Genomic DNA, 26600 nt, shown 5'->3' on the forward strand with positions numbered 1-26600 from the left:
CACCGACCCCCAGGCCCACTGCAAGCACGGAGATCCCAGAGACCCACAGCCAACAGCAGCCTAGCCCAGCCCCGCTCCAACTACAGAGGAACCTGGGTTGCGGATGACGGGGCGCAGCTCGGGGCGTCGTAGGGGCCCATCGGGGAGCGGATTCCTGTTGGTCCTGACGTCTCCGGCCACCTGCCATCCTCCGGGAACTGTACCGCCCTTGCAGGAGAGTGGGGTTGTTTGCAGTTGCAGAGGGAGGGGGCAAGGGCGGTACAGTTCCCAGTCTCAGCTCCAGTCCAGGGGGGTGGCCGGAGACGTCAGGACCATCGGGACACCGACCCCCAGGCCCACTGCAAGCACGGAGATCCCAGAGACCCACAGCCAGCAGCAACTCCAGCCCAGCCCCGCTCCAACTCCAGAGGAACACGTAGGGGCAGAAGCTGATGGTGTGCAAGGTACGTCTTGTTCTTGCGGTGGGGGATGAGGGGGCGCAGCTCGGGCTGTGGGCAAACTGCCACTTGTCGCCGTAGCGGCCCATCGGGGAGCGGATTCCTCTGGAGTTGGAGGGGGAGGGGGGTATTGTGCTGTTTGATCGCCCCCTGCTATCCCAGGGACAGGGAGACACAGCGGCTTTTTAGACTGGCGGGCAATCACTTCCAAAGTTCTGCCCACACAGTCAGTACACCTCTCCTACACTGCATTTCATACAAACATTTATTCTGCAAGAAAAAACTACATTGAAGACTCAAACTCGCGACCGAGTAACTGCCAGGATCGAGGCGCAAACTCGCGACCTAGCTCGGGGATTCAAGAATCCCCGAGCTAGGCCGCCTAAGGGCATGTAGCCCCGCTAGGGTGACATGAGTGCGAGAGGTGATTCAATGCTGCGGGCACATTTACAAATTCAGGAATTCATTCAACACACTGCATTTCATACAGACATTTATTCTGCAAGAAAAAACGACATTGAAGACTCAAACTCGCGACCGAGTAACTGCCGGGATCAAGGCGCAAACTCGCGACCTTGTGGATATGAGCCGAGCATTCTACCACTGAGCCAGCCATTAAAATCTACGCTAAAAATTTCCATTCCGAAGGCCGACAAATTCTGAATTACGAAAAGTGTCTGGTCCCAACGCTTTCGGATAAAAGGTTGTGCACCTGTACTTCCTTAAGGTTGAAATATTAGGAAGAAATAGCAAACATGGGCCGTGTTTAAGTGGGAGAATAAAAGTAAAGGGACATAGGTATTGAGCTAAGCAGCAAATTGGTAGAGTGATGCGAGGTGGAAAACGGCAGTGTTCAACAGCAAAAGTGAAATGGCAGAAATCCACATTCTGTATCTGAATGCATTTGTACAAATGGGTGTGACATAAATGTAAGAAAGACGTGGCTGCATGCTGACTACAGTTGAAGATATTTCAAAACACTTTGTATTTAAAGATATCAAACAATAAAACGGCGTGAGCGAATAAGACTTGACAAAAGGTTAATATATGAAGCATAATTTCTCTAGAACAGGGGTAAAATCACTTCTTCCTGGGAGCTGCTACTTGAGATCAGGGATTACTTGCTCTACATCGGGTCGATGACATGTGAGATAGTTAATGAGGCCAAAGTAATGAGGGATGTTGGGCTGGGAGAGGACACTAATATTGATTCATTTATTCTGCCAGTGGACAATAGACAATATGTGCAGGAGTAGGCCATTTGGCCCTTCGAGCCAGCACCGCCATTCAATGTGATCATGGCTGATCACATTGGGGAATTTGGGGGATTTTGTGCAGGCAGCCAAATTTAAGAAGAATTCTCTCATCCTTGAGCTGGCAACATCAAATCTATTGTGCCTCTTGATAAGCAGAATCCACTCTGCAGAATAGCTCCTTAACCACCAGGGAAAGACGGATGAAGAGAAGCCTTGAAATGACTCTCCCTTTGGCTGATTGCAGGAAGACCCTTCTGTAGTTACCACAATCAGCTGTATCTCCCTTCCTGAAGACGGTTATGATCACTGGTCTCTGTCACACCGTCTTCCTAGGTATGGGAGACAAGGCTTTGCATGTGTAACTGAAGATCCACTCCAGGAATCTCCAGAATTTTAACAAGGAAATTGTCTTTTGTAGAATCTTTGTTGGCTTCAGCTGTCATAACTGTCTTTTCCATTTCCTTACTTTCTTTGGAGATGGCAAGACTGCACTTGAGAGTATGCTATGGGCTAGAATCAAGGAAATACTCGTTCAGCACAGAGCATCTTTTGGGAGGTTCTTTGGTGTCCATAAGGTCATATGGAAAATAAGTAAATTAGGCCATTCGGTCCATCAAGTCTACCCCGCCATTCAATCATGACTGATCTATATCTCGCTCCTAACCCCATTCTCCTGTCTTCTCCCCATAACCTCTGACACCTATATGAATCAAGAATCTATCTATCATTCCCCCCAAGCCTCTTTTATCTTTGAAAAGACCTCTGTGCTTGGCTGTTATTAAGTGGGCCCAATCGAGTTTAGACCAGTCATCAGAGTGCGAAGAAATCCACTCATGTTGTGATTATCACTGAACTGATGTGCTCTTTCCACCCAACAGGAACACAAACAAAGTAAAAATCTATATCAATATTGTTTTATGAAAGGATTTCATATTTATCAAACTGATAAATTATTTTTGAGGACAAATGAGTACGACATTTCGAGATATTTTAATCAACTGATAAATTCTACAAAAAGTTTACTTTATAACGGCTCAAGAGGTTTGGTATATTATTATGGACATAGAATAAAAAACAGTAAGAATATATGGAGGAAAGACACAAAATGCTGGAGGAACTCAGCGGGTCAGGCAGTATCCATGGAGAATATGGATTGGTAATGTTTCAGGTCGTATTTTTCTTCATTTCTGATTGCAGGAGTATAGCATCCGCAGTTCCTTGTTTACACATTTTGACTGCGCCACTGTAAAATCGCCTCAAAATCTGCCTACTTTGACGAAGTTCTCCTCTTCTCTCTGACGAGTTCTGTGAGACCCTCTCTGACTGTATCCCCTCTGTAGTTTCTGCTGCTCTCCTGCTCTACAGGTCCCTGCAATCAGTCTGATGAACAAAAATATCACCTATCCATGTTCTCCAGGGATGCTGCTTGACCCGCCAAGTTTCTCCGGCACCTTGGCAAAGCAGCTTCCGTAGTTCCTTGTTTCTACAAGAAAATATGGGTCATTTTCAGATTAGGTGAATTAGATTAAGTCGAGTACCATAGGGATCAGAAATTTAAAAAAAGGAAATGCTCAGCAAGCCAGGCAGCATTTGTGGAAAGACAAACAACTCATATTTCAGGCCTATAACACTGTATCAGAACTGGGAAAGGTTAGAAATGAAATAAATTGATCGAAGAAGCCTTGTAGATCAAATGAATGATTCCTGTTGTTATGTTGCTAATTCTGTCAGTTTTCCTAATGCGAGGATACTTAGGTAATGAACGTAGTTTACAGACTTAAACTTAGAATTTATTTTTATGTTCTCCATTTACTACTTGCAAAAAATGGAAAGAAGAGTTCTAATCCATTATTATTCTTTATAAAATCGCTGAAAATTGTTGAAGTCACAATCTGCGGCTGAAAAATGTAACACCAAAGACAAGTGTTGGAACATCGTGCTTAAAGCAATGTGCCATAAAACAAAAAATATGTGAGAAGGATTTTTCAACAGATACGTCAAAAGCTAGGGTAAGTCTGTTGTGTCGTAACACCAACACCAATTTTAATTCTAATTAACAAGCACTTTTATCTCTGCCGAAAATCCTATTTAGTTTGATTTTGAACCACAATTTGATGTTGAGAATATTACTTACAGGGAACACACACAGCTTGGAAGCTGCCAATATAATTCGGCCCCAATTCATAAATGATACTGACGCTGGTAGCAGGTAAAACTTCCTCCAAGAAGTGGGTGGGTCCAAGGCGCCATATTAAGGATGAAATCTGACGCTGAGCTGGAGGTGTGCCAATGTAGCCATACACGGTACTAACAACTGGCAGATTTGCAGATCCTGATCCACCCGGTGAACCGTGGATATAGTGAAGCTACAAACATACAAAATAAAATGGTCAATGCCAATAATTATCAGTTCTGCAAAAATCCTGTAACACTTGACTAAAAATGATTCATTTTTGACATAATGAAGGCAGGTTTAAGTACATATGTAAAGGTAGAATCATAGATTAGTACTGAATCATCACAACACACATTTCAAAAAATTGTTTCCTCAGTTTAGATAATCTCTTCAACAGAATACTGTGCCTTCCGTGGTATACTAATAAGGGACACTAAAAATCCTGATGCTGATTGAATGTAGTATAACTTATACATCAATCTCATGGAGCAAGGATGTTATCAGAAGACAAAGGATACTAATATACTAATTTCTCCAAACTATCTTTAAAAAAAAAACAAAACTGATGCTAATATTCAAATCCTTCAGTTTTTAAATTAAAACCAGGCCAAGTGCGGACCCGTAGGGCCCGTCCCCCCAACGCAATATTCCACCATTCACCCATAGCAACCAGCTGCGCAGGCGCGGCTGACAGGTTCCCGTTGTGACGCCAGAGATTCCCATTGTGATGCGAGTCACAGCAACCCTCACCCAACAGCACAGGCGCGGCCGGAAAGTGGGAGCGCGGCTGCAATGTATTTAAAGTTCAAAATGGCAATAACTTGTAAAATATAAGATTAATGTGAACGCTCTTCAGTCCCCTATTCCCCATCTCCATTATCCTCCCACCCACCATCCACCAACCTTCCTCTGCTTCTTCCCCTCACCCCCTTCTCCCTCCCCTCATCTATTACCTCGCCATCCCTCTTCCTACCCATATCCTCCTCCATTCCCTCATCCCCCAGCACATCTCCTCTTCTTCACCCTCCCTCTAATATCCTCCTCCCCTCCCCCCACACCTCTCCCTCCCCTTTCCCCTACCCTCAGTCACTCCCTCCATAACCCCTCTCCCCTCCCTAACCCCTCCTCTCCCTCTATCTCCCCGCTCCCCACCTCCTCCTATCCCCACCCCCCACTCCATCTATCCCGCACTCCCTACCTCCCTCACTGCCCCCTCCTTTCCCCTACCCCCCTCCTCCCCCACTGCCCTCCTCTCCCCATATCTCCCACTCCTCTCCCTCTACCCCCCCCCCTCATCCCCCACTCTCCCATCTCACCTCTCCCACTTTCCCCTTCCTCTCCCCTCCTCTCCCTCAATCCCCCATCCTCTCACTCTCCCTCCTCTCACTCTCCCTCCTCACCTCCATCTCCCCACCCCCTCCTCTCCCTCTATCCCCCTGCTCCCCCACTCCTCACCTCCCCCTAGCCCACCCCCCCACAATGAAAATCGCGATTTAAAAAAAAATGAAATCCTCAATGAAAATCGCGTTTTTTCTTTAAAATAACCTAAACACAATGTTAGCTGTTAATGAAAAGAATGAGAAGAATTTGATTTTAGAATAAAATCAAAGTCAATGAAAAAAAAAAATAATTTGGGATCCGATTGTGACGTTGAACGCTGCTGACGGGCAGGGCAAGTGGAAAAGTGGTTTTGTAAAGTGGTTTTTGTAAAGTTTAAAATGTCAATAACTTGTAAAATATACCATCAATCTGAACAAAACTTGTTTCAATTACACCACAGGACAACGGTGCGCCATAAATTGTAGCGCTATCGTGTACCGTTTTGGCTTTATTTCGGGGACACACGCATACATATATATATATATATATATATATATATATATATTGACAAACAAACAAGATGAGAGTTTTAATAATATATACATAGATGATGATCAGCATCTTTTCCACAATGAAATTAATAACATTGATCACAAATAATCCCATTTACACCGTATCCAAAAATGCTAACATTGCTACTGGCTAACGTTCTCCTTCAGCTTCTTTGGTGAAAGGCAACAGTCTAAGAATTTTATCAATCCTTTAAACAATAGAAGACTGACACCGTTAAGTATCAAAGAAAGAAAATTGCAATCAAATACGTAATGGATTGACCTCAGATTGTGGAATTACATGAAATTTATGAACAGTTTATTCCATGTTAATAGGCATTAGTCCTTATAAAACTGAACATAATCTAAATGGAATAAATATTATACCACAGGTACACAAAAAAGCTGGAGAAACTCAGCGGGTGCAGCAGCATCTATGGAGCGAAGGAAATAGGCAACATTTCGGGCCGAAACCCTTCTTCAGACTGAAGAAGGGTTTCGGCCCGAAATGTTGCCTATTTCCTTCGCTCCATAGATGCTGCTGTATCCGCTGAGTTTCTCCAGCTTTTTTGTGTACCTTCGATTTTCCAGCATCTGCAGTTCCTTCTTAAACAAATATTATACCACATTGGACAAGTTTGAGGATTATTCTGGAAATCTCACAAAGCGGCAGTTGAACCTAATGTTAATGGGGAAGACAGCTTTAATGAGATGAAGCATCATGGAAACCTCTTAATTTCCATGGATATTTTATCTTTTTTCGAATCATCTTTCTTGAAGGATCCAAAAAGCTTGAATTGAACTGTTTCCAAATACACAGGACAAGATGTTAAAAATCCAAAGTGCCAAATGTCAACTTGCTCCCGGTGGTGATGGGACCCTTATGCACTCACCTATGCTCCTCCGATGTTGAGGAAGGCTAGGCAGACACGTCATTGGGATTATCAAATGGGCACCTACTTTCATCCACGTTTCGTTGATTGGACCCGGTAGGCACAGAACCACCCCCCTCTGCATCTGTCTAGTCGGTTATTTGGGAGACCAAATGGGGTCTTCCTCTTCAGCCTGAGCCACTGGCTACTCCGCTCTGCCACCCGTGATGTTTCTTTGATGGCCTGGCGTAGGGCTTGTCCACTGATCCCCAGGTCCTTCATCAGTCTTAAGGTAGATATTGCCACGAATCCTCGACATCCAACTTCTACCAGGCAGATCTTAGCTCTCCAGCCCCGCTGTTCTGCCTCCGCTGCAAGCTCTGTATATCGCAGTTTCTTTCTTTCGAAGGTTTCCTGCACAGCATCCTCCCAAGGGACTGTGAGCTCCACAAGATACACCATGCGATGAGAGTTCGACCAGAGGACAAGATCAGGCCTCAAGTTGGTGATGGCTATCTCTGATGGAACTGAAAGCCGATGCAGCATCATGGAAACCTCTTAGTTTCCATGGATATTTTATCTTTTTTCGAATCACCTTTCTTGAAGGATCCAAAAAGTTTGAATTGAACAAATGATATCAAGCAAAAATACACATCAGCACTGTTCTCTTTTGCAAGTACTGTGCACAACTTCTATATTGTGCAGTAAAATGACATCATTGCCCAGCAGAGTGGATGAAATAATTGAAAATAAAACCAAATCTTGCACATCATTTTGTGAATACATGATCTGTTAAGATTAAGGATTAGTGAAAGAACATCGTAGTCACTGTTGATTGCAGTCAGTTCACTTGAAAAGTAATGTTGACATTCAAAAATTTGCAGGGAAAGACAGTTACAACAGTTTCATCGCAGATTCAAAGAGCATAAGTGAAATGAAAGGATTGTATACAATTAAAACAACACTTAATGAAACAAACTGCACAAATGGATCATCACTTTATCAAAGCCTAAAATGTTCTTGTTAAAATGGAATAATGGCATTAATAGACTGTCAAGCTGGAGATCATATAAATATGATTGTCTAAATATTATGTTTCATACCAAAAACGCTTTTTTAAAACAAATGAATCAAAATTCCAGCCCACCACCCGACAGCTCAGATCTTTATTTAATCATGATATTGCTTGCCCCTCTTAGTTTTCATTTGAATCAACATTAGCCAAAAAAGTAATAATTTTTGGCTAGAGTACCAAAAGTCTGTAATCTGATTACTTCAACTGTTCAAGTCTACAATAACATCATAGGTTCTGGGGTCTCAGTTGAGTCATTTTTTTCCTATACACTTGTCATTAGATAATTGTATGGGACGTGGGACGTGGAACCACCACCTTATCTAAATTAGCTTCTAAAAACACAAGTTCTTCTGGGAATTAACATTCACTGGTTAACCAATTGGCTTACTTGATTTTGATTAGATAACGGATATTATATCTTCACAGGAATGAACTATTTCCCACAGGGCAAAGAGCGAAGTCATAGACTATGAATAATCATTACATAAAACAGCCTAGTTGAGGAAATCCTCAAATTACAATTCTTGAGCAACACAAGGGCCTAATTTGGGCTATGATGATACATTGGCTTAATTAGATTTAGTATAAAAACTACTGAATATATGATATCATTTAAAAAAGAAAGGACCATCAAGAAAAATAATTTGATTGAAAATGACAAACTATTTTAATTTAATTTTACAATTTCAGAGTATTTTATTTGAACTCTTTCTCAGGATTTCATCATACCTTAACTGTGTTAACATGTTGACCGTCCAGGTATAAAGTAGCATTGCTGTTCTTCAACATGCCTTTACTCATCACAAGCACTAGGTGATGCCACTGTCCCTCATTAATTAGTTCACCGCAGCGAAATCGAGCACAGCAAGGAAGAATCTCATAAAAGGATGACTCCTCACTGAAGTCATCAACTAAAACAAAGAGGAAAAGCAATTCAGCATGTTTCACAGGATGACATCACTCAGATTGCTCTGAACAAACCAACTTAATACTCCACCAGCACCATGCAGCTTAGAATCAGAGGGTCAGGTTTCTTCACACAAAGGGTGGTGGGTATATGGAGCTAGTCACCAGAGGTGGTGGTAGAGGCATGTTTACAAAATATTTGGACAAATACATGGATAGGAAAGGTTTTGAGGGATGTGGAGGCAAAGACAAGCAAATGGGATTAGCAATTTGTTGGCATGAAAAAGTTGAGCGAAAGGGCATAACTTTATGAATTTTTTTCCAAACACATTTTCAAGCTCAATAATATAATCTTGAAAAATTGCTTAAATGCATTGCAAATATTCACTTGCTTGAATGTATACCTACCCTCAAAGTAATAAATTACCTCTCCATAAACTAGTGATCAGACATACACTAAGAGCAAGTGAGTGGATTATTAGAAACAATGATCAAAACCTTAAAGAGGTAGTCCCAAATAGAAACAAAGGATAATACCATTTAAGACCCTGCAATGATTTAAAATAATATTCTAGCACATCATACCACTGGAAATCCAAACCTCTGCCAGAGAATCTAAAACATTTGACTGTAAATCAATGCCTACCACTTTTAAACACAAATGTGTTTGGCCGCCTCTCAGCAGATGCCCAGTTGGTGTTTACAATTAAATAAGGTATTTTTATTGAGCAATCAAGAGGGAAATACATTTTAAAACATTAATATTCTAATGAATTACAAGTACTGTTTTGCTAAAAAAAAAGGACAATTGAATTGCAAAAACAAGCATCTTATTTTTGTACGTCTTCCACAGGTCACAACAGTTGCTGTGAAACTGCTCGTAGTCTGAACAGTTCACAAGGCAGAAATGCAGTTGTGAACAGAGTTCCTACGTGACAGAAGATGGGTGCAGCCCTACAGCACCTGACCATCCAACCCGCAAATGCTCATTCCTGTGTGCGTGCTGTAGATATCAGGTGTTCATAAGCTAGGGAGGACCTGTATGTATTTACTACATGTTAATATCACAATTGCCACTGTTGTTACATTATTAATGAATGCAGTCTCAGAGCACTCTTCGATTTGACCTTCTTCCTTTATTTTTCCAACCGAAGAAACCAGGATCATCCAGTCACTAGTCATTCCCATGGCAACTATTTTTTGAAATTACCAATGCTCTAAGATTATATTATGCTTGTATGTCCTAGAATATAGCAAAAACAGAGAAATAAGTACCTCCTGCTTTTATTAGTTTTCACAATAATGAAAAGATTTGGTGTCTTTCTGCAGATAAGGAAATCAGCTGATAAAATAAAATCAGACCAGGTGTATAAGAAGAACATTTAAACGACACTTCATGCTCCTAAAGGACCCCTCGGGGGTCCTTGTTTATCAGTGAATGAAAGTAAGCATGCAGGTACAGCAGGCAGTGAATGAAGAAAGTGAATGGCATGTTAGAAACATAGAAACATAGAAAATAGGTGCAGGAGTAGGCCATTCGGCCCTTCGAGCCTGCACCGCCATTCAATATGATCATGGCTGATCATCCAACTCAGTATCCTGTACCTGCCTTCTCTCCATACCCCCTGATCCCTTTAGCCACAAGGGCCACATCTAACTCCCTCTTAAATATAGCCAATGAACTGGCCCCAACTACCTTCTGCGGGAGAGAATTCCACAGATTCACCACTCTCTGTGTGAAAAAAGTTTTCCTCATCTCGGTCCTAAAAGATTTCCCCTTTATCCTTAAACTGTGACCCCTTGTTCTGGACTTCCCCAACATCGGGAACAATCTTCCTGCATCTAGCCTGTCCAGCCCCTTAAGAATTTTGTACGTTTCTATAGGATCCCCCCTCAATCTTCTAAATTCTAGCGAGTACAAACCGAGTCTATCCAGTCTTTCTTCATATGAAAGTCCTGACATCCCAGAAATCAGTCTGGTGAACCTTCTCTGTACTCCCTCTATGGCAAGAATGTCTTTCCTCAGATTAGGAGACCAAAACTGTACGCAATACTCCAGGTGAGGTCTCACCAAGACCCTGTACAACTGCTGTAGAACCTCCCTGCTCCTATACTCAAATCCTTTTGCTATGAATGCTAACATACCATTCGCCTTCTTCACTGCCTGCTGCACCTCCATGCCTACTTTTAATGACTGGTGTACCATGACACACAGGTCTCGTTGCATCTCCCCCTTTCCTAATCGGCCACCATTCAGATAATAATCTACTTTCCTGTTTTTGCCACCAAAGTGGATAACCTCACATTTATCCACATTATACTGCATCTGCCATGCATTTGCTCACTCACCCAGCCTATCCAAGTCACCTTGCAGCCTCCTAGCATCCTCCTCACAGCTAACACTGCCCCCCAGCTTCGTGTCATCCGCAAACTTGGAGATGTTGCATTCAATTCCCTCGACCAAATCATTAATATATATCGTAAATAGCTGGGGTCCCAGAACTGAGCCTTGTGGTACCCCACTAGTCGCTGCCTGCCATTGTGAAAAGGACCTGTTTACTTCTACTCTTTGCTTCCTGTCTGCCAGCCAGTTCTCTATCCACATCAATACTGAACCCCCAATACCGTATGCTTTAAGTTTGTATACTAATCTCTTATGTGGGACCTTGTCGAAAGCCTTCTGAAAGTCCAGATATAACACATCCACTGGTTCTCCCTTATCCACTCTACTAGTTACATCCTCGAAAAATTCTATAAGATTCATCAGACATGATTTACCCTTCATAAATCCATGCTGACTTTGTCCAATGATTTCACCACTTTCCAAATGTGCTGCTATCCCATCTTTAATAACTGATTCTAGCAGCTTCCCCACTACCGACGTTAGACTAACTGGTCTGTAATTCCCCGTTTTCTCTCTCCCTCCCTTTTTAAAAAGTGGTGTTACATTAGCTACCCTCCAATCCTCAGGAACTACTCCAGAATCTAAAAATGCATCCACTATTTCTGGGGCTACTTTCTTAAGTGCTCTAGGATGCAGCCTATCTGGCCCTGGGGATTTATCGGCCTTTAATCCATTCAATGTACCTAACACCACTTCCCGGCTAACCTGAATTTCACTCAGTTCCTCCATCTCATTTGACCCCCGGTCTTGCTATTTCCGGCAGATTATTTAAGTCTTCCTTAGTGAAGACAGAACCAAAGTAGTTAGTCAATTGGTAAGCCATGTCCTTGTTCCCCATGATCAATTCACCTGTTTCCGACTGCAAGGGACCTACATTTGTTTTAACTAATCTTTTTCTCTTCACATATCTATAAAAGCTTTTGCAGTCAGTTTTTATGTTCCCTGCCAGTTTTCTTTCATAATCTATTTTCCCTTTCCTAATTAAGCCCTTTGTCCTCCTCTGCTGGTCTCTGAATTTCTCCCAGTCCTCTGGTAGGCTGCTTTTTCTGGCTAATTTGTACACTTCATCTTTTGCTTTGATACTATCCCTGATTTCCCTTGTTATCCACGGATGCACTACCTTCCCTGATTTATTCTTTTGCCAAACTGGGATGAACAATTGTTGTAGTTCATCCATGCAGTCTTTAAATGCCTTCCATTGCATATCCACCGTCAACCCATTAAGAATCAATCGCCAGTCAATCTTGGCCAATTCACGTCTCATACCCTCAAAGTTACCTTTCTTTAAGTTCAGGACCCTTGTTTCTGAATTAACGATGTCACTCTCCATCCTAATGAAGAACTCAACCATATTATGGTCACTCTTGCCCAAGGGGCCACGCACAACAAGACTGCTAACTAACCCTTCCTCATTACTCAATACCCAGTCTAGAATAGCCTGCTCTCTCGTTGGTTCCTCTACATGTTGGTTTAGAAAACTATCCCGCATACATTCCAAGAAATCCTCTTACTCAGCACCCTTGCCAATTTGATTCACCCAATCTATATATAGATTGAAGTCACCCATTATAACTGTTTTACCTTTGTTGCACGCATTTCTAATTTCCTGTTTGATGCCATCCCCAACTCCACTACTACTGTTAGGTGGCCTGTACACAACTCCCACTAGCGTTTTCTGCCCCTTAGTGTTTCGCAGCTCTACCCATATCGATTCCACATCCTCAAAGCTAATGTCCTTCCTTTCTATTGCGTTAATCTGCTCTCTAACCAGCAACGCTACCCCACCTCCTTCCCCTTTCTGTCTATCCCTCCTGAATATTGAATATCCCTGGATGTTGAGCTCCCAGCCTTGGTCACCCTGGAGCCATGTCTCCGTGATCCCAACTATATCATAGTCGTTAATAGCTATCTGCACATTCAACATCCACCTTATTACGAATGCTCCTTGCATTGAGACACAAAGCCTTCAGGCTTGTTTTTACAACACTCTTACCCCTTATACTATTATGCTGAAAAGTGGCCCTTTTTGATTTTTGCCCTGGATTTGCCGGCCTGCCACTTTTACTTTTCACTTTGCTACCTATTGCTTCTACCCTCATTTTACACCCCTCTGTCTCTACGCTCACACATTTAAGAAACCCTTTCCCTTTAACTCCTTCCTCCACTATCCCATTCGACACCCCACCCCCCTTATTCAGTTTAAAACCACCCGTGTAGCAGTGGCAAACCTGCCTGCCAGAATGCTGGTCCCCCACCTGTTAAGATGCAATCCGTCCCAGGGACCACAGTTTAAGAATAAGGGGTAAGTTATGTTGGCCTTCATAACAAGAGGAGTTTAGTATAGGAGCAAAGAGTTGAGTATAGGAGATAAGAAGTCCTTCTACAGTTGTACAGGGCCCTTAATGAGACCACACCTGGAGTATTGTGTGCAGTTTTGGTCTCCAGATTTGTGGAAGGACATTCTTGCTATTGAGGGAGTGCAGCGTAGGTTCACAAGGTTAATTCCTGGGATGACGGGACTGTCATATACTGAGAGAATGGAGCGGCTGGGCTTGTATACTCTGGAATTTAGAAGGATGAGAGGGAATCTTATTGAAACTTATTGAAAGATTATTGAAAGATTATTAAGGGTTTGGACACATTAGAGGCAGGAAACATGTTCCCGATGTTGGGGGCGTCCAGAACCAGGGACCACAGTTTAAGAATAAGGGGTAAGCCGTTTAGAACGGAGATGAGGAAACACTTTTTCATACAGAGAGTTGTGAGTCTGTGGAATTCTCTGCTTCAGAGGGAGGTGTAGGCCGGTACTCTGGAAACTTTCAAGAGAGAGCTAGATAGGGCTCTTGAAGATAGCGGAGTCAGGGGATATGGGGAGAAGGCAGGAACGGGGTATTGATTGTGGATGATCAGCCATGATCACATTGAATGGCGGTGCTGGCTCGAAGGGCCGAATGGCTTACTCCTGCACAAATTATCTATTGCCTAATAAAAAGGAGTTTAGTAGTTCAAATAATTATCGTAAATCCGAGATCGATTTTTGTTAGCCAAACTTATAAAAGGAAATTGTACCAAAGTAGATGAATAGTGTCAAATTACCGATCAGTTGCAATTTCACTGAAGGATAAATTCAGAGGGTTGAGAGACTTGTGCTAGCACATAATGAGAAAATAACAATCACAATAGTAGCAAATGTCAGGAAAATTCTGCTACTGCATGAACATGGCTAACCTGAAACAAGTATACTACTAAATATGAACTTCTTTATTCTAATATTGAACTCAGCTAAATGCAATGGAAGTCCGATAAATACAATAGCAATATTCAAAATAAAATATGCACATTCACCAGGAGGCTACCAAGAGAAAAGTAAATAAGACTTTTTTGGGGTTAATTAATTTTTTCTTTTTTGCAGGTGTGCACATGTTTATAAATCGCTTCTTTTATTTTTTTAATTTTAAATTATTTTAAACATCTTAATTTATTTTGTTTTAAAAAAACAGAATCCAAATGATTTTGAAATGTTGTGAAGACAGCTTGTGAGTCTGAATCCTGAGAGGCTCAGTACTCCCTGACATCTGTGAGCCAACTATCCAGCAGAAAATTGGGTCAGGAATATACTGGAACTATGGGCAAATAACTGGTCACCTCAGGGCAGAGAAAAAGATCTGCCTGAACATCAGAAATCTGGCAGCAATTTTTGGAACATAGAGACGCATATTTAATACACAACGCCCAACATTGCCATATTATTCCCTCTTCCTCTGCATGATACACTGCTTTGCACCCTACTGCAGCAATATGTGAAATAAGCAAAGCCATAAACCTCAATCAGTCTCTCGTGTTTCAACAGATGAGATATTGCCCTCAAAATACAAATTTTATGTGTAAAGTGTTATTCCTCATAATTATTGTAAGTTTCATACTTAAACTATATGTTAAAATCTATGCATTTGATATGTCATTGTAATCACTGCTTCTGCCAACCAGTAAAAAAAATTAAAAGCTGGAGCTTTTTTACTTCTTAGTTGCCTGCGAGAAACCTTCTCAACCTTTTTTAAGGATCAATGTGCTGCTTGCACATCCCCTCAAGCTAATGCTTGACAGTTGCAACATCGGAAAAGGCAAAATCTGTGCCAGAAATCTCTAGATTTGTAAGGACAGTATTCTTCAAGGTCAACGACACACACTACTCTTGTCAGGGCACTGCCACAAAGTCTTGGCCGCAGAATGATGTAAAGCACAGAAGGTGGCCAATTAGCCCATCAACCTATGCTGGTTCTTCGATGGAATTATCCAATTAGTACCATTCTTGTGCTCCTTCTCCAAAGGCTACACAAACAATAACCCTTTTATTAATGCTCTTTCAAAAGTTACCGTTGGGCTTGGTTCTGTATCCAAAGAGATAGCACCATCCAGACTTTAACATCTGCCAAAATTCATCCTTGCCTGTCTGTTGTCAATTAGATTAAACTGTTATCCTTTGGTTATTGCCACTTCTAATAATATTTAAGCGTTCAAACTTTATTAAAATGTGTAATATAAAATGTGTAATAAATGCTCTTTCAAACCTCACTGTTCTTAGGTTCTCCATTCTCTCCACATAACTGAAATCCTGCATCCTTGATATTATTCTAATAAATCTCCTCTAATCATCCTTAATGTCTTAAACACTCCAAGGTCCAAAACTGCACTCTCCGTTGCTAAACATTGAGATGTCAATTCTGTTGACCACACATTTTCAATTCAAGCAATTGCTGAACGAGATGTCCTGCACCTCCAACTGTATTCTATTAAACCTTGTCCACAAACCTTCAGCGTTTCATTCTGAGTACAATTGTTGCTGGAGATTTTTTAAATTATATTTATAATAATAAATGAAGTATTGAAACTTCCTTATTTAGACCCTGTTCCTATTCAGCATTATTTTACATGACAGGATATTAGATACACAACTGCATGGAGAGAAGGATTGGTTAATAAAAAGAAATGCAATATTTTTAATGTGGTTATTTATGAGATTGTACACGGCCAACTGAAGAGGCCTGCGTTATGTGCAATACATGTTAAAGATTTTGATGAAGGTACTTTGGATAATATGCCTGTTATTAATAATTAAGAAAGCAGTATTATAAACACAATATTTTTTTTAAGTAAGAAATTAGTAAATATTGGAATCAAGAGGAACATTTGTGTGCTGATATATGAACCACAATAACTTCCAGATGGTGGCAAATGATGTATTGGCTTTTATTGCAAGGAATTCATCAGTAAGGAAGACCTGCCACAATTATATAGGATATCACTCCAGGTCAGAGTCTCAGCATTTGGTTTCTATACCCAAGGATGGACATATTTGCCATGGATGCAGTGCAGTATAGACTGAGAGTATTAAAGCAGGATGCCAAGAAATGTTCATTAAGCAGAGATTGAATAAGTTTGGTTGAGAATGAAAATATATTACTTTTCATAATGTTACAGAGACATAGTTTATCTAGATAATGCCTCACAAAATATAGTTTTGGAATATTCTTAAAAAATGCATATTTATTTTGAAAAACCTTCATATTTAATCTGTTACTATCCAAACATGTTTAAGCAACAAATTTAACCCCAACTCACCATAGTTTTGCAGCAACTCTTCCTTGGTAGAAACAAATAGGGACTTGTCTTTCCCAGAAAGGATTACAGCAAGGCAAATGTAATGCTGCTCAGATGAATTTGATCTCCGCACTAGGGTAAGAAGCTTTACAGAATGATTGGTCAGAGGGTTACTGAACCTCTCAATGCAAAACCAGGTTGAATAAGTAAGTCCAGATGGTGGTGGAAAGAATCGTTCACCTGAAAAAGAGTGTTTTACTTTTATTCATATATAAAGAGAAAGACAGCACATATATTTTTTCCACTTCTCATTGGTTTATTATTCCATCAATTATATTAAAACTAAATCACATATTCTGTTTTTCCTTCCTTCCATAGTACATCACCTTACACTTCTGTGTTAAACTACATTTGTCTATCCACTTTACCAGGCAATCTTTCACCTCCATAAATCTGTTGGCATCCTTCTTATTACAAGTGTAAAACAAATCCGACTTGCTGCTTCACACATGCAATGCAACTTGCATTATTATAGTCATTTACAACTATAAAATAAATTTTGACCTCCAAGCCTTACTTATATTGATACACAGACACTGCTAAAATACTTATGTAATTTCGCAAAAACAATATCTTGGAAATCCCATGAAAGCAGTTCCCAAGACGAAGCAAGACGAAGAAGAATCTCTGCCTGTCACCTTCTACCAACAAAGATTCTATTATAAATCTGGGTGATGAGCTTATTTAAATAATGGAGACAAGCACTAACAAAGATTTATCGAAGGTACTCAGCATTCAATGCATGTAGAGATGGAGTCATTTTGTTCTATTCAGAAAGGGAGCATGTTGTGCCAGAAATAATCCGGGAAACATCAAAAAACAAATTAAATTTTCTGAAGCTACCGTGGGGAGCTTTGCAAAGGTAAATTATCCTTGAAGGATCGATTACAGATGCCTCTGCCCTGTTAGATTTTCCAGAAAGTCCACAATAGTGCCACTGCTGCTCTCAGCAAATTCAGATCTTACTTAGACAACTGGAATACTTATGCTGGGATTTCTGTGTGTCCGGGGATGCTGATTTTCTATTAGAAGGAAATCTTGAAAAGATACAGTGCTTATCGCTGCATATTTAGAATCTCATTAAGCAAGCAATGTTTTTTAAAAGATGAACCAAATATGAATCCTTTGCTATAATTTCACCCATGTTAAATAAAATATTAGTTTAGCCGCAGAAAATAATAGAAAATATCAATAATTTTTCATGACGTATGTCGCTTTTTTAGTAGTTTAGAAAACTGCACAATTTGGTGTTTAGGCTTCAGTATTGCTAACTGGTGTGGAAAATGAATGAAATGCTCAAGTTAGAGCAACAAAATGAGCAATGGATAGCAGAATGGGAAATAGTGGAAACATTCCTATGTTCAAGGATCTTTTCTAAGAGGGCACCAGAGATAACTCAAAGATGTACTCAAAGATCTACTCACTCAATCCTTACATGTGTATTTCCTCCATAAACAAAATCCATATGGTAATCAGAAATGCACAGAGATTGATGTTTCGCAACCGATGACACCCCCCCCCCCCCCCCCTCCTCCCTGTGCACCATCCTCCACACCTCTCAATGCAAGGATAATACAGCCTGTTATAATAATCAAAATGCAATCTAATAATTCAGCACAAATGCAATGCATTTTTTCTTGGACTTGGTATCTGAACTTGCTAAACCCTTTTAAAACAAGTTTTCTTTGAATAATGGATGATGCATATAACTTTGCATGTGTTTTATTTACATGGACCCTGGGGGATTCTATCATAAACCTCTTAAATTGCTTTTGTCCAACTATTTAACATTTTTTCTTCATTGCCATTTCCTTGGGATTGAAGATGATTCAATTGTGCAGTTTTAGCAGCGGCTGATGAGGCTAATGTAGGACTCGCAGACTCTGCTGCACGGTGACAAAAGATGCCTAACTAAAAAGGCTGGTGGTAGTTCGTGTTCCATTCATTATTTACGACAAATGGCTGTGTGCCGCCGATGTAGGGACTCCATTTTGAGCAGTCATGAGCAAAGGCTCCCAATAGTCAGTGGGGTGGTTGCATTTTTTCACCATTGTTTTGAGGTCAGCCTTGAACCTTTTCCTTGCGATCTGGTAATCTCTTCCTGTAACAGGCCTCCAAATAGAATGATTGTTTCAAGAGTCTGGTGTCAAGCATGATAATGATGTGGCTTGCCCAAAAGAGGCAAATGAGTGCAGCACCATCCTCAATGCTTGGGATGTTGGCCTGGAAGAGGAAGTATGCTTATCCTTCCAGTAGATTTTGTGTATATTGCAGTAATTGCATTGGTTGGATCTCTTTAGGGCCCTGAGGTACCTGAAGTAGTGAATCTCAGAATCATAAATCTAATAGGAGTCATGGCTGCCCCAATGGACCATGAAGTTTAGTCCCAGTTTTAATAATGTTCTTCAAATGTCCTTTTCCTCAGGTAGCCAAAGGATGTACTGGTTCATGGTAAATGATAGTGTTTCGCATCATTAATGTCTATCTGCAATGAGAGCTCATTCCCTAAACTATGGACCTTATCAAAGGTCTTGCTATGGACCCTCATTCTCAGAGGCCGCATTGCAAAGCAGAGGCAGGTGAAGAGACGACCTTTGTTTCGTAAATGTTGAGTACTCTTGTATGCTACGGAGAATATGACAACTCTGATTTGGCACTCAGTGCCCAAACACGCAGAAACAAAAATAGTTGTCTATATGCCATTGCTCAATGCTTGAAAAATGGTGGAACACAACATAAAATAACCAATGACCTGGTAAATGAAATACATTGTGAATGTAACATTTTTACCTTGGCAGAAAATATTAGAAAAAAGAAACACATTATCTGAATGGTGTAAGATTGCATAACTCTGAGGTGTAGGTCATCGACACATTCTTCTCCTCCCGCCTAGATTACTGCAACTCCCTTTACACAGGCATCAGCCAATCTTCCCTGTCCCGCCTGCAATTGGTCCAAAACGCCCCAGCGAGACTCCTGACGGGCACCCGAAAAAGGGACCACATCACCCCGATCCTGGCCTCTCTCCACTGGCTCCGTGCGGTTCCGTATAAACTTCAAGATACTCCTCCATGTCTACAAAGCCCTCAATGGGCTTGCCCCCACCTACATAAAAAGTCTTCTCACCCACCACTCCACCTCCAGGCCCCTCAGATCGGCCGACTTGGGGTTGCTGAATATCCCACGGTCTAGGCATAAGCTCAGGGGCGACCGCGCCTTTGCGGTTGCAGCCCCTAGGATGTGGAACAGCATCCCCTTTCCCATCAGAACTGCCCCCTCCATCGACTCTTTTAAGTCAAGACTAAAGACTTATCTATACTCCCAAGCCTTTCCTGACGTCCTCTGAGTGAGGGCCACATGTGTATATGTATGTAGTCTGTTTTGTTGTGCTATTCTTATAACAATTGTAAAGCACTTTGGCCAACGAGAGTTGTTTTTTAAATGTGCTATATAAGTAAATGTGACTTGACTTGACTTGACTAGAAGGATGTGGGTGTTCTGGTACATGATTCATGAAAGGGCAGTATCAGATACTACAAGTAAATAAGAAAGCTAACTGAACGTGTAGGAAAGAACTGCAGATGCTGGTTTAAATCGAAGGCAAGTACAAAATGCAGGAGTAATTCAGCTGGAAAGGCAGAATCTCTGGAGAGAAGGAATGGGTGACGTTTCGGGTCTGAAGAAGGGTCTCGACCCGAAACATCACCCACTCTTCTCTCCAGAGATGCTGCCTGTCACGCTGAGTTACGTCTACCTTCCTTTAAAGCTAACTAAATGTTGTCCTGGTTAGTTTAATTTGGCATTATTTTTGGTGCAGACATTCTGGGCTGAAACGCCTATTCCTGTGCTGTGCTGTTCAGTGTTCAATGGACATAATTATGTTGCCGCTGAGGTCTCCAGGGACATCCATTTTTTTCCCAGACGTGGGAGGTTTGGTTACGTTTATTTTAAATGAAGTTCCTCCATGCCATTTTTTGATTACTTCAACAGCAAATACCATCTGCTCCCAAGACCCTGTTGTTTTCAGTTACCATATGGCCATTTCAGCTACTTGTCTGTTAGCCGTGGCAATAAAGCAGATCTGATTACGCTGCTATGGGATGAATTCAAGAGTGACTATGTCAAATAATAGGTATGTTACAAAACTTACATTCAGCGGCGCTGCAGTTCTGTCACTGGCCGTGTGCGCGACTTTAACTCCTTGGGGGGGGGGGCGGGATTAAAATGCCGTTTACTCCTGCCTGTCCGAGATATATTTTCTCGGGCTACTACCTGATGCTGAAAAATCGTTTTGACTGCCATTCTCGGAAGTTTAAAAAATAAAACGCTGGCCAATTTAATCGCTGGAGTAAAATAAAAATCGACTTTTAACTCCGTCAACGCCGACAATGGGACGGATCTCACATAGGGGAGAAAACATAACGTAAGTCGTTTATTTTACATATAAACTTGCTTCTTAGGATTACTTTAATCAAAATTTCATCAGCGAAAATGTGATTAAGGCCCCATACGAACCGGCAGTGTTTTTCCTGCCGATATGGGGTTTAAATTCACCGCAACCGCAACGTTCCAAACGATCGCGTTCCACAAAATCTCACTCACAAGATGATTTAAATGGCCATTAATTTACGGGAATTAAACATTAAATTCCTTCCATTTGGCCTATAAATTCATGACGAGATTTACAAATCATGTTATATTGTGAATTCTTGCGTGAATGTTATTTGGACACTTAGGCTATTTAAAAATGTTAACCTTTTCTTAAGAAATGGATTGATGTTTAGATCTAGTAATTGAATTTTGTAATTAGCTACAATTAGGTAACCAACTAGTTATATGCTTTAATTTCAGGTCATCCAAGTAAGATTGTTTCATATTTGTTTCAGAATGCTTCAATCTATACTAACTGAAAATGTCATTCAGTTCTCTTAATTTTTAAGAAAGTTATGGGCTTTTGACTGTCCTCGATCACAGCTTTTGAGTTAGGTCAATGGAAAAGCAATAGGGAACGAGATGCTAATTTCCGAGTATGAAAATGGCCATAACCTTTTTAATACTGAAGATAAGAAAGTGAATTAGGTGTCAAATTAAACTTCTTTTTATGCTTTATCTGATGGGGTAAATTGCAGACTTGATTTTTAAAATCTCAAAATGTTGTAACATTGCTACAAATAACTGCAGTCAAGGAAATCTTCAAAGGATTATTTTCCAACACGGAAGACAGCCTCCGATCTTGAGGTTTAAAACCCTGAAACCAGTGTCAAAATACCTCTAACATTTGGTCAGGTGGGTGCTGAGAGTGTCAGAGAATGTGGAAAGGTTGAAATCAGGGATTGGGAATAGAACATGGATTGGACCAGTAATTCATTGCTCGAGCAGGGCTGAGAATGTAGGTAGGTGAGTGACCACCGGTCTATCCATGTGTGCAGAGTGTGGTTAAAACTGGACTGCTCTGGGAGTGAAGGGGGCCAGACCCCAAGAATGGGCATTGAGAAGAGAGGGTGGAAAATGTAATGGATGAATGATAGAGGTCTGAGGAAGGATGAATTGAGGGACAAGTTCGTGTGCATGTATGCTTTTGAGTATGTGGAATGGGAGAAGAGCGATATGTGAAATAATTGCCTGAGGGGTTAAAAGTGGTGTTGGTGGGAGATAGGGTTAAAATACATCATTGCGATAGGGGTTCTATGCCTCAGCCTGTGCGTGTCTGTGTGCATATGTGTGCGCATCTGTGTATTTGTGAGTGTGTGCAAAGGTAATCAGGTAAAAATGCATATACAAGCAAGTGTTGAAAAGCATCTATGTATGTGTTCATATTTATGAGCATTTAAATGCTTCCCAATTACTTTGATCCCCTTTCCCTTGCATCAAGCCTCACTGTTAAATTGGTGTAAAAATAGCTACCTCATGCTAAAAGGGATCACATACAAGCAACCTCCACTGGTCAGAGCCCTCATGTATAGCCCCAAATCCACGAGGCCCGAATATTATTGTTTTATCTCAGGAAAGCAAAAGCTTCATTATCAGCATCACTGCCCTGTGTGGAAGCCACTATTTAAGCACAAATGTTGTGTGCAATTTTATTTTACCTGCACCAAGTCCACTTGTAACAGCTCCGTCGTTTATTCCTCCTGTTGCAGTCGGAGCATGGATGGGGGAATTATGAGGAGCCAAACTGGGCAAAAACAGACAGCTGACAAGAGAAAAATCGAGCCCTCATAACTACAAAGGTAGCAAAAACAATGAAAACTGCAACACAGTTTCAACTTATTAAAGATACACCTGTATTATAAATGAAAATAATTGATTGACAGGAAATATAGGACTTCAATGAATGCAAAATGTAGTTTTGCTTTAAATTTTCCCGATGTTGGGGGAGTCCAGAACCAGGGACAACAGTTTAAAAATAAGGGGTAAGCCATTTAGAACAGAGATGAGGAAACACTTTTTCCCACAAAGCGTTGAGAGTCTGTGGAATCCTCAGTGGCTGGTTCTCTGGATACTTTCAAGAGAGAGCTAGATAGGGCTCTTAAAGATAGTGGAGTCAGGGGATATGGGGAGAAGGCAGGAACAGGGTATTGATTGTGGATGATCACCAATTATCACATTGAATGGCAGTGCTGGCTCAAAGGATTAAATGGCCTACTCCTCGTCTATTGTCTATTGTCTAAATGACAGTTGAATTCCCAAGCAGATTAAAAGCTAATTGTCCAGTGACCAAGAGTCCTCAATTTTGTTTTCAAGTAATGGGTTATAAATTAAATTGTAATTTTTTATTCTAAGTTCAACTCATCATTTAACAAAACCGTACTGGATTCTGACCAGCCATTTGACATGGTTTGAAGAAGGGTTTCGGCCCGAAACGTCGCCTATTTCCTTCGCTCCATAGATGCTGCTGCACCCGCTGAGTTTCCCCAGCAATTTTGTGTACATTTGACATGGTTATATTGGATTGCACAATCCATTAATACTTCATGTGTAGAAAAGAATTGCAGATGCTGGTTTAAATCAAAGGTAGACATAGAAAACATAGAAAATAGGAGTAGGCCATTCGGCCCTTCGAGCCTGCACCGCCATTCAAATGATCATGGCTGATCATCCAACTCAGTATCCTGTACCTGCTTTCTCTCCATACCCCCTGATCCCTTTAGCCACAAGGACCACATCTAACTCCCTCTTAAATATAGACAATGAACTGGCCTCAACTACATTCTGTGGCAGAGAATTCCAGAGATTCACCACTCTGTGTTTTTTCCTCATCTCAGTCCTAAAAGATTTCCCCTTTATCCTTAAACTGTGACCCCCTGTTCTGGACTTCCCCAACATCGGGAACAATCTTCCTGCATCTAGCCTGTCCAACCCCATAAGAATTTTGTAAGTTTCTATAAGATCCCCCCCTCAATCTTCTAAATTCTAGCGAGTACAAGCCGAGTCTATCCAGTCTTTCTTCATATAAGAAAGATTGGATAGACTCGGCTTGTACTCGCTAGACACAAAATGCTGGAGTAACTCGGCGGGACAGGGAGCATCTCTGGAGAATGCGATCTTCCATTTATACCTTCCATTTATACTTCATGCAGAGCTCCGTGCTATGAATTCTACCAACTGATTGGCATACAAATAACAAAGTCTCACTGTAGTTTAGTGTTTCTATTTAATGACAGTATCATTAAACTGCACATGAATATTATACATATACTAAAGCATCTACAGTGGTATTAGAATTGATGAGTTTACTCTGAACCTATCAGCACTGAACTGAAAAATAATTTTGTGAGATATTTGCAAATTAATTAGTTATGCACAAATTTAGCAATGGGCAGCAGGGAAATAAACTCCATCACATTTCTCATCATTAAATTTAGATGAATTCAACATATCTAATAATTTTATCCTTTTTACTTTAAGCTTCCAGTTGTACAGCATGAAAAATAATTATTTTTACTAATCTTAAATAAAGTGAAAAACCTTTTATTTTTCAAGATTAGAAATCCACCTGACACTCACCCAAAGCCTTCCAGATTTGTATCAAACTCCACAAATGCTGGAGTGACTGATGAACCATGAAGTCTAATATCATGTGGTGTTGTCATGGAGACCAAGCATTTCACCCTGGTCAGAGGCACGGTGCTTCCTTCTGCCCCTTTGAGCAAGCTTTTGCTAATCTTGTAGTGACTGTTGTCTTCATTCAGGGTGAATACATTATCAGGACCATACCCATCCATTACGTTCCCTAGGGGGTGAGAATAGTTAAATCAGTTGACAATAAATGCAGGAAGCAAGGTAATATTCAACACTTGAATATAAAACAAAATATAAAAATATATATATTTTTCCATTGAAGCTGTTTAAACATCTTGTGATTTCTCTTAATATTGCACATATAACTGCAGAACTATTAGAACTGTCATGGCATTAAAAATAAGATACAGATGGGGAAGCACTTTAACAAACAGGATCATAGATAATGTACTCATCAAGAAACATGTCGGAAAATACATTCACTGGCCTAAAAAACACTCCAAATTAACGTTAAAGTGGCTCAATATTTTAAAAATCAGCCCAATATTATTCAGCTTGCATCTTTCATATATCAGATTATGTACAGCTTATAATGAAATGGGATGCTTAAGTCTTCAGCACAGAAATCTATCTAAGGATGCAAGGTATGTGAATAAGAGCAATGATTTTTAGACTGCACCACTTTTGTTATTTTAACTCATAAGCAACATTCTTTTCTTTTGAAATACCCTGCATCCTATATAGTTGTCATTTGTTGACAATATAATTGATTTATTGGAATGTAGTTTTAAAACTAGGACATTGCGTACAGTATGGTTGATGGTAAAAGAGAGAGAGCTTTAAAATGTAGAAAGGTATCGATGGACTGGTCATTTGTGACAAAAGAAACTCAATCCAAAGAAGTGTGAGGTAATTTATTTGAGGATGGCTCATATGGCAAGGGAGTATACAATAAACAGCATTACAGTGGGAAATGCAGAGGAACAAATTGAACTAGAAATGCATGCCTACAGATCAAGGCACTTTAGGTGCACAAAAAGTACACAAGATGTTATCCGTTGCTGGGCAGGGACTGTATACTAAAGTTGGGAAAACACATGTCAGGTCATCATAAGACAACTATGTGCGGTTCTGGTCACATCACAGAGTAGATGTAAGAGCAACAGTGTCACTACTGAGATAATTTACGACTGCAGATGTTTTTTACTATATCTTGAAGATACTGGGGTTTTCACTGGGGGAAAAATTTAGATGCAGGGAGATTTACTGATGTATACAAAATTGGTGTGTATAGAAATTATATGATGGTGTGTACAGAAACCATATGCATCTCTTAACAGCAAACAGAAGATTTATTAAAGGAGTAGAAACGTTCGGATTCAGAGGGATTCATAGTAATATAACACTGAAACAGGCCATTTGGTCCAATTTGTCTATGTCTACCATGATTATCTTATAATCCAATTTGCTTGCATTTGGCCCATTTCCCGCTAAATCATTCCTATCCTATGTCTTTTAAATATCGTTACTGTACCTGCCTCTACAATCTACTCTGGCAGCTCATTCCATGTACCCAACAGTGTGTGGTAAAATCTGCCCCTCAGATTCCCTTTATCTGTGAATGTCTATCCTGTCCATGTTGCTCATAATTTATTTTTATTTTTTTTTTAATAATATTTTTATTAGAAGTAGACAAATTATAAAGTATAGTTACATATTATAGTAAAAAAACTTTTCATATACATCAGTCATACATTAAAATTTTCAATTGTCGATTACTTCTGCTTCTAGTGTTTTTTTTTATATAGAAAAAGAGAGAAGGAGAGAATAAAGAGTTACAAATATCAAAAAAACAAAAAAGGTGGAATGGATTACTTATAATACGTCATTGGAGATAGGTTCGTAGATTATAAAGTATGACTT

The 26600-nt window shown here is 40.5% G+C and overlaps 1 protein-coding gene across 4 annotated transcripts in view; it reads right to left on the reverse strand.

The window, feature by feature from the left end:
• Window positions 1–26600, reverse strand: part of wdfy3 (WD repeat and FYVE domain containing 3) — a 280679-nt gene that overhangs the window by 133046 nt on the left and 121033 nt on the right. For all 4 annotated transcript variants that reach the window (XM_033024126.1, XM_033024134.1, XM_033024105.1 and 1 more), the window contains 5 exons: window positions 24663–24888; window positions 22745–22848; window positions 16617–16835; window positions 8417–8598; window positions 3828–4059 (listed from right to left, as the gene is read on the reverse strand). In XM_033024126.1, coding sequence (XP_032880017.1) covers window positions 3828–4059; window positions 8417–8598; window positions 16617–16835; window positions 22745–22848; window positions 24663–24888 — 963 coding nt within the window. The remainder of the gene's footprint in view (window positions 1–3827; window positions 4060–8416; window positions 8599–16616; window positions 16836–22744; window positions 22849–24662; window positions 24889–26600) is intronic.

Source organism: Amblyraja radiata, chromosome 1, assembly GCF_010909765.2.
Source record: "Amblyraja radiata isolate CabotCenter1 chromosome 1, sAmbRad1.1.pri, whole genome shotgun sequence".
Classification (NCBI taxonomy): domain Eukaryota; kingdom Metazoa; phylum Chordata; class Chondrichthyes; order Rajiformes; family Rajidae; genus Amblyraja; species Amblyraja radiata.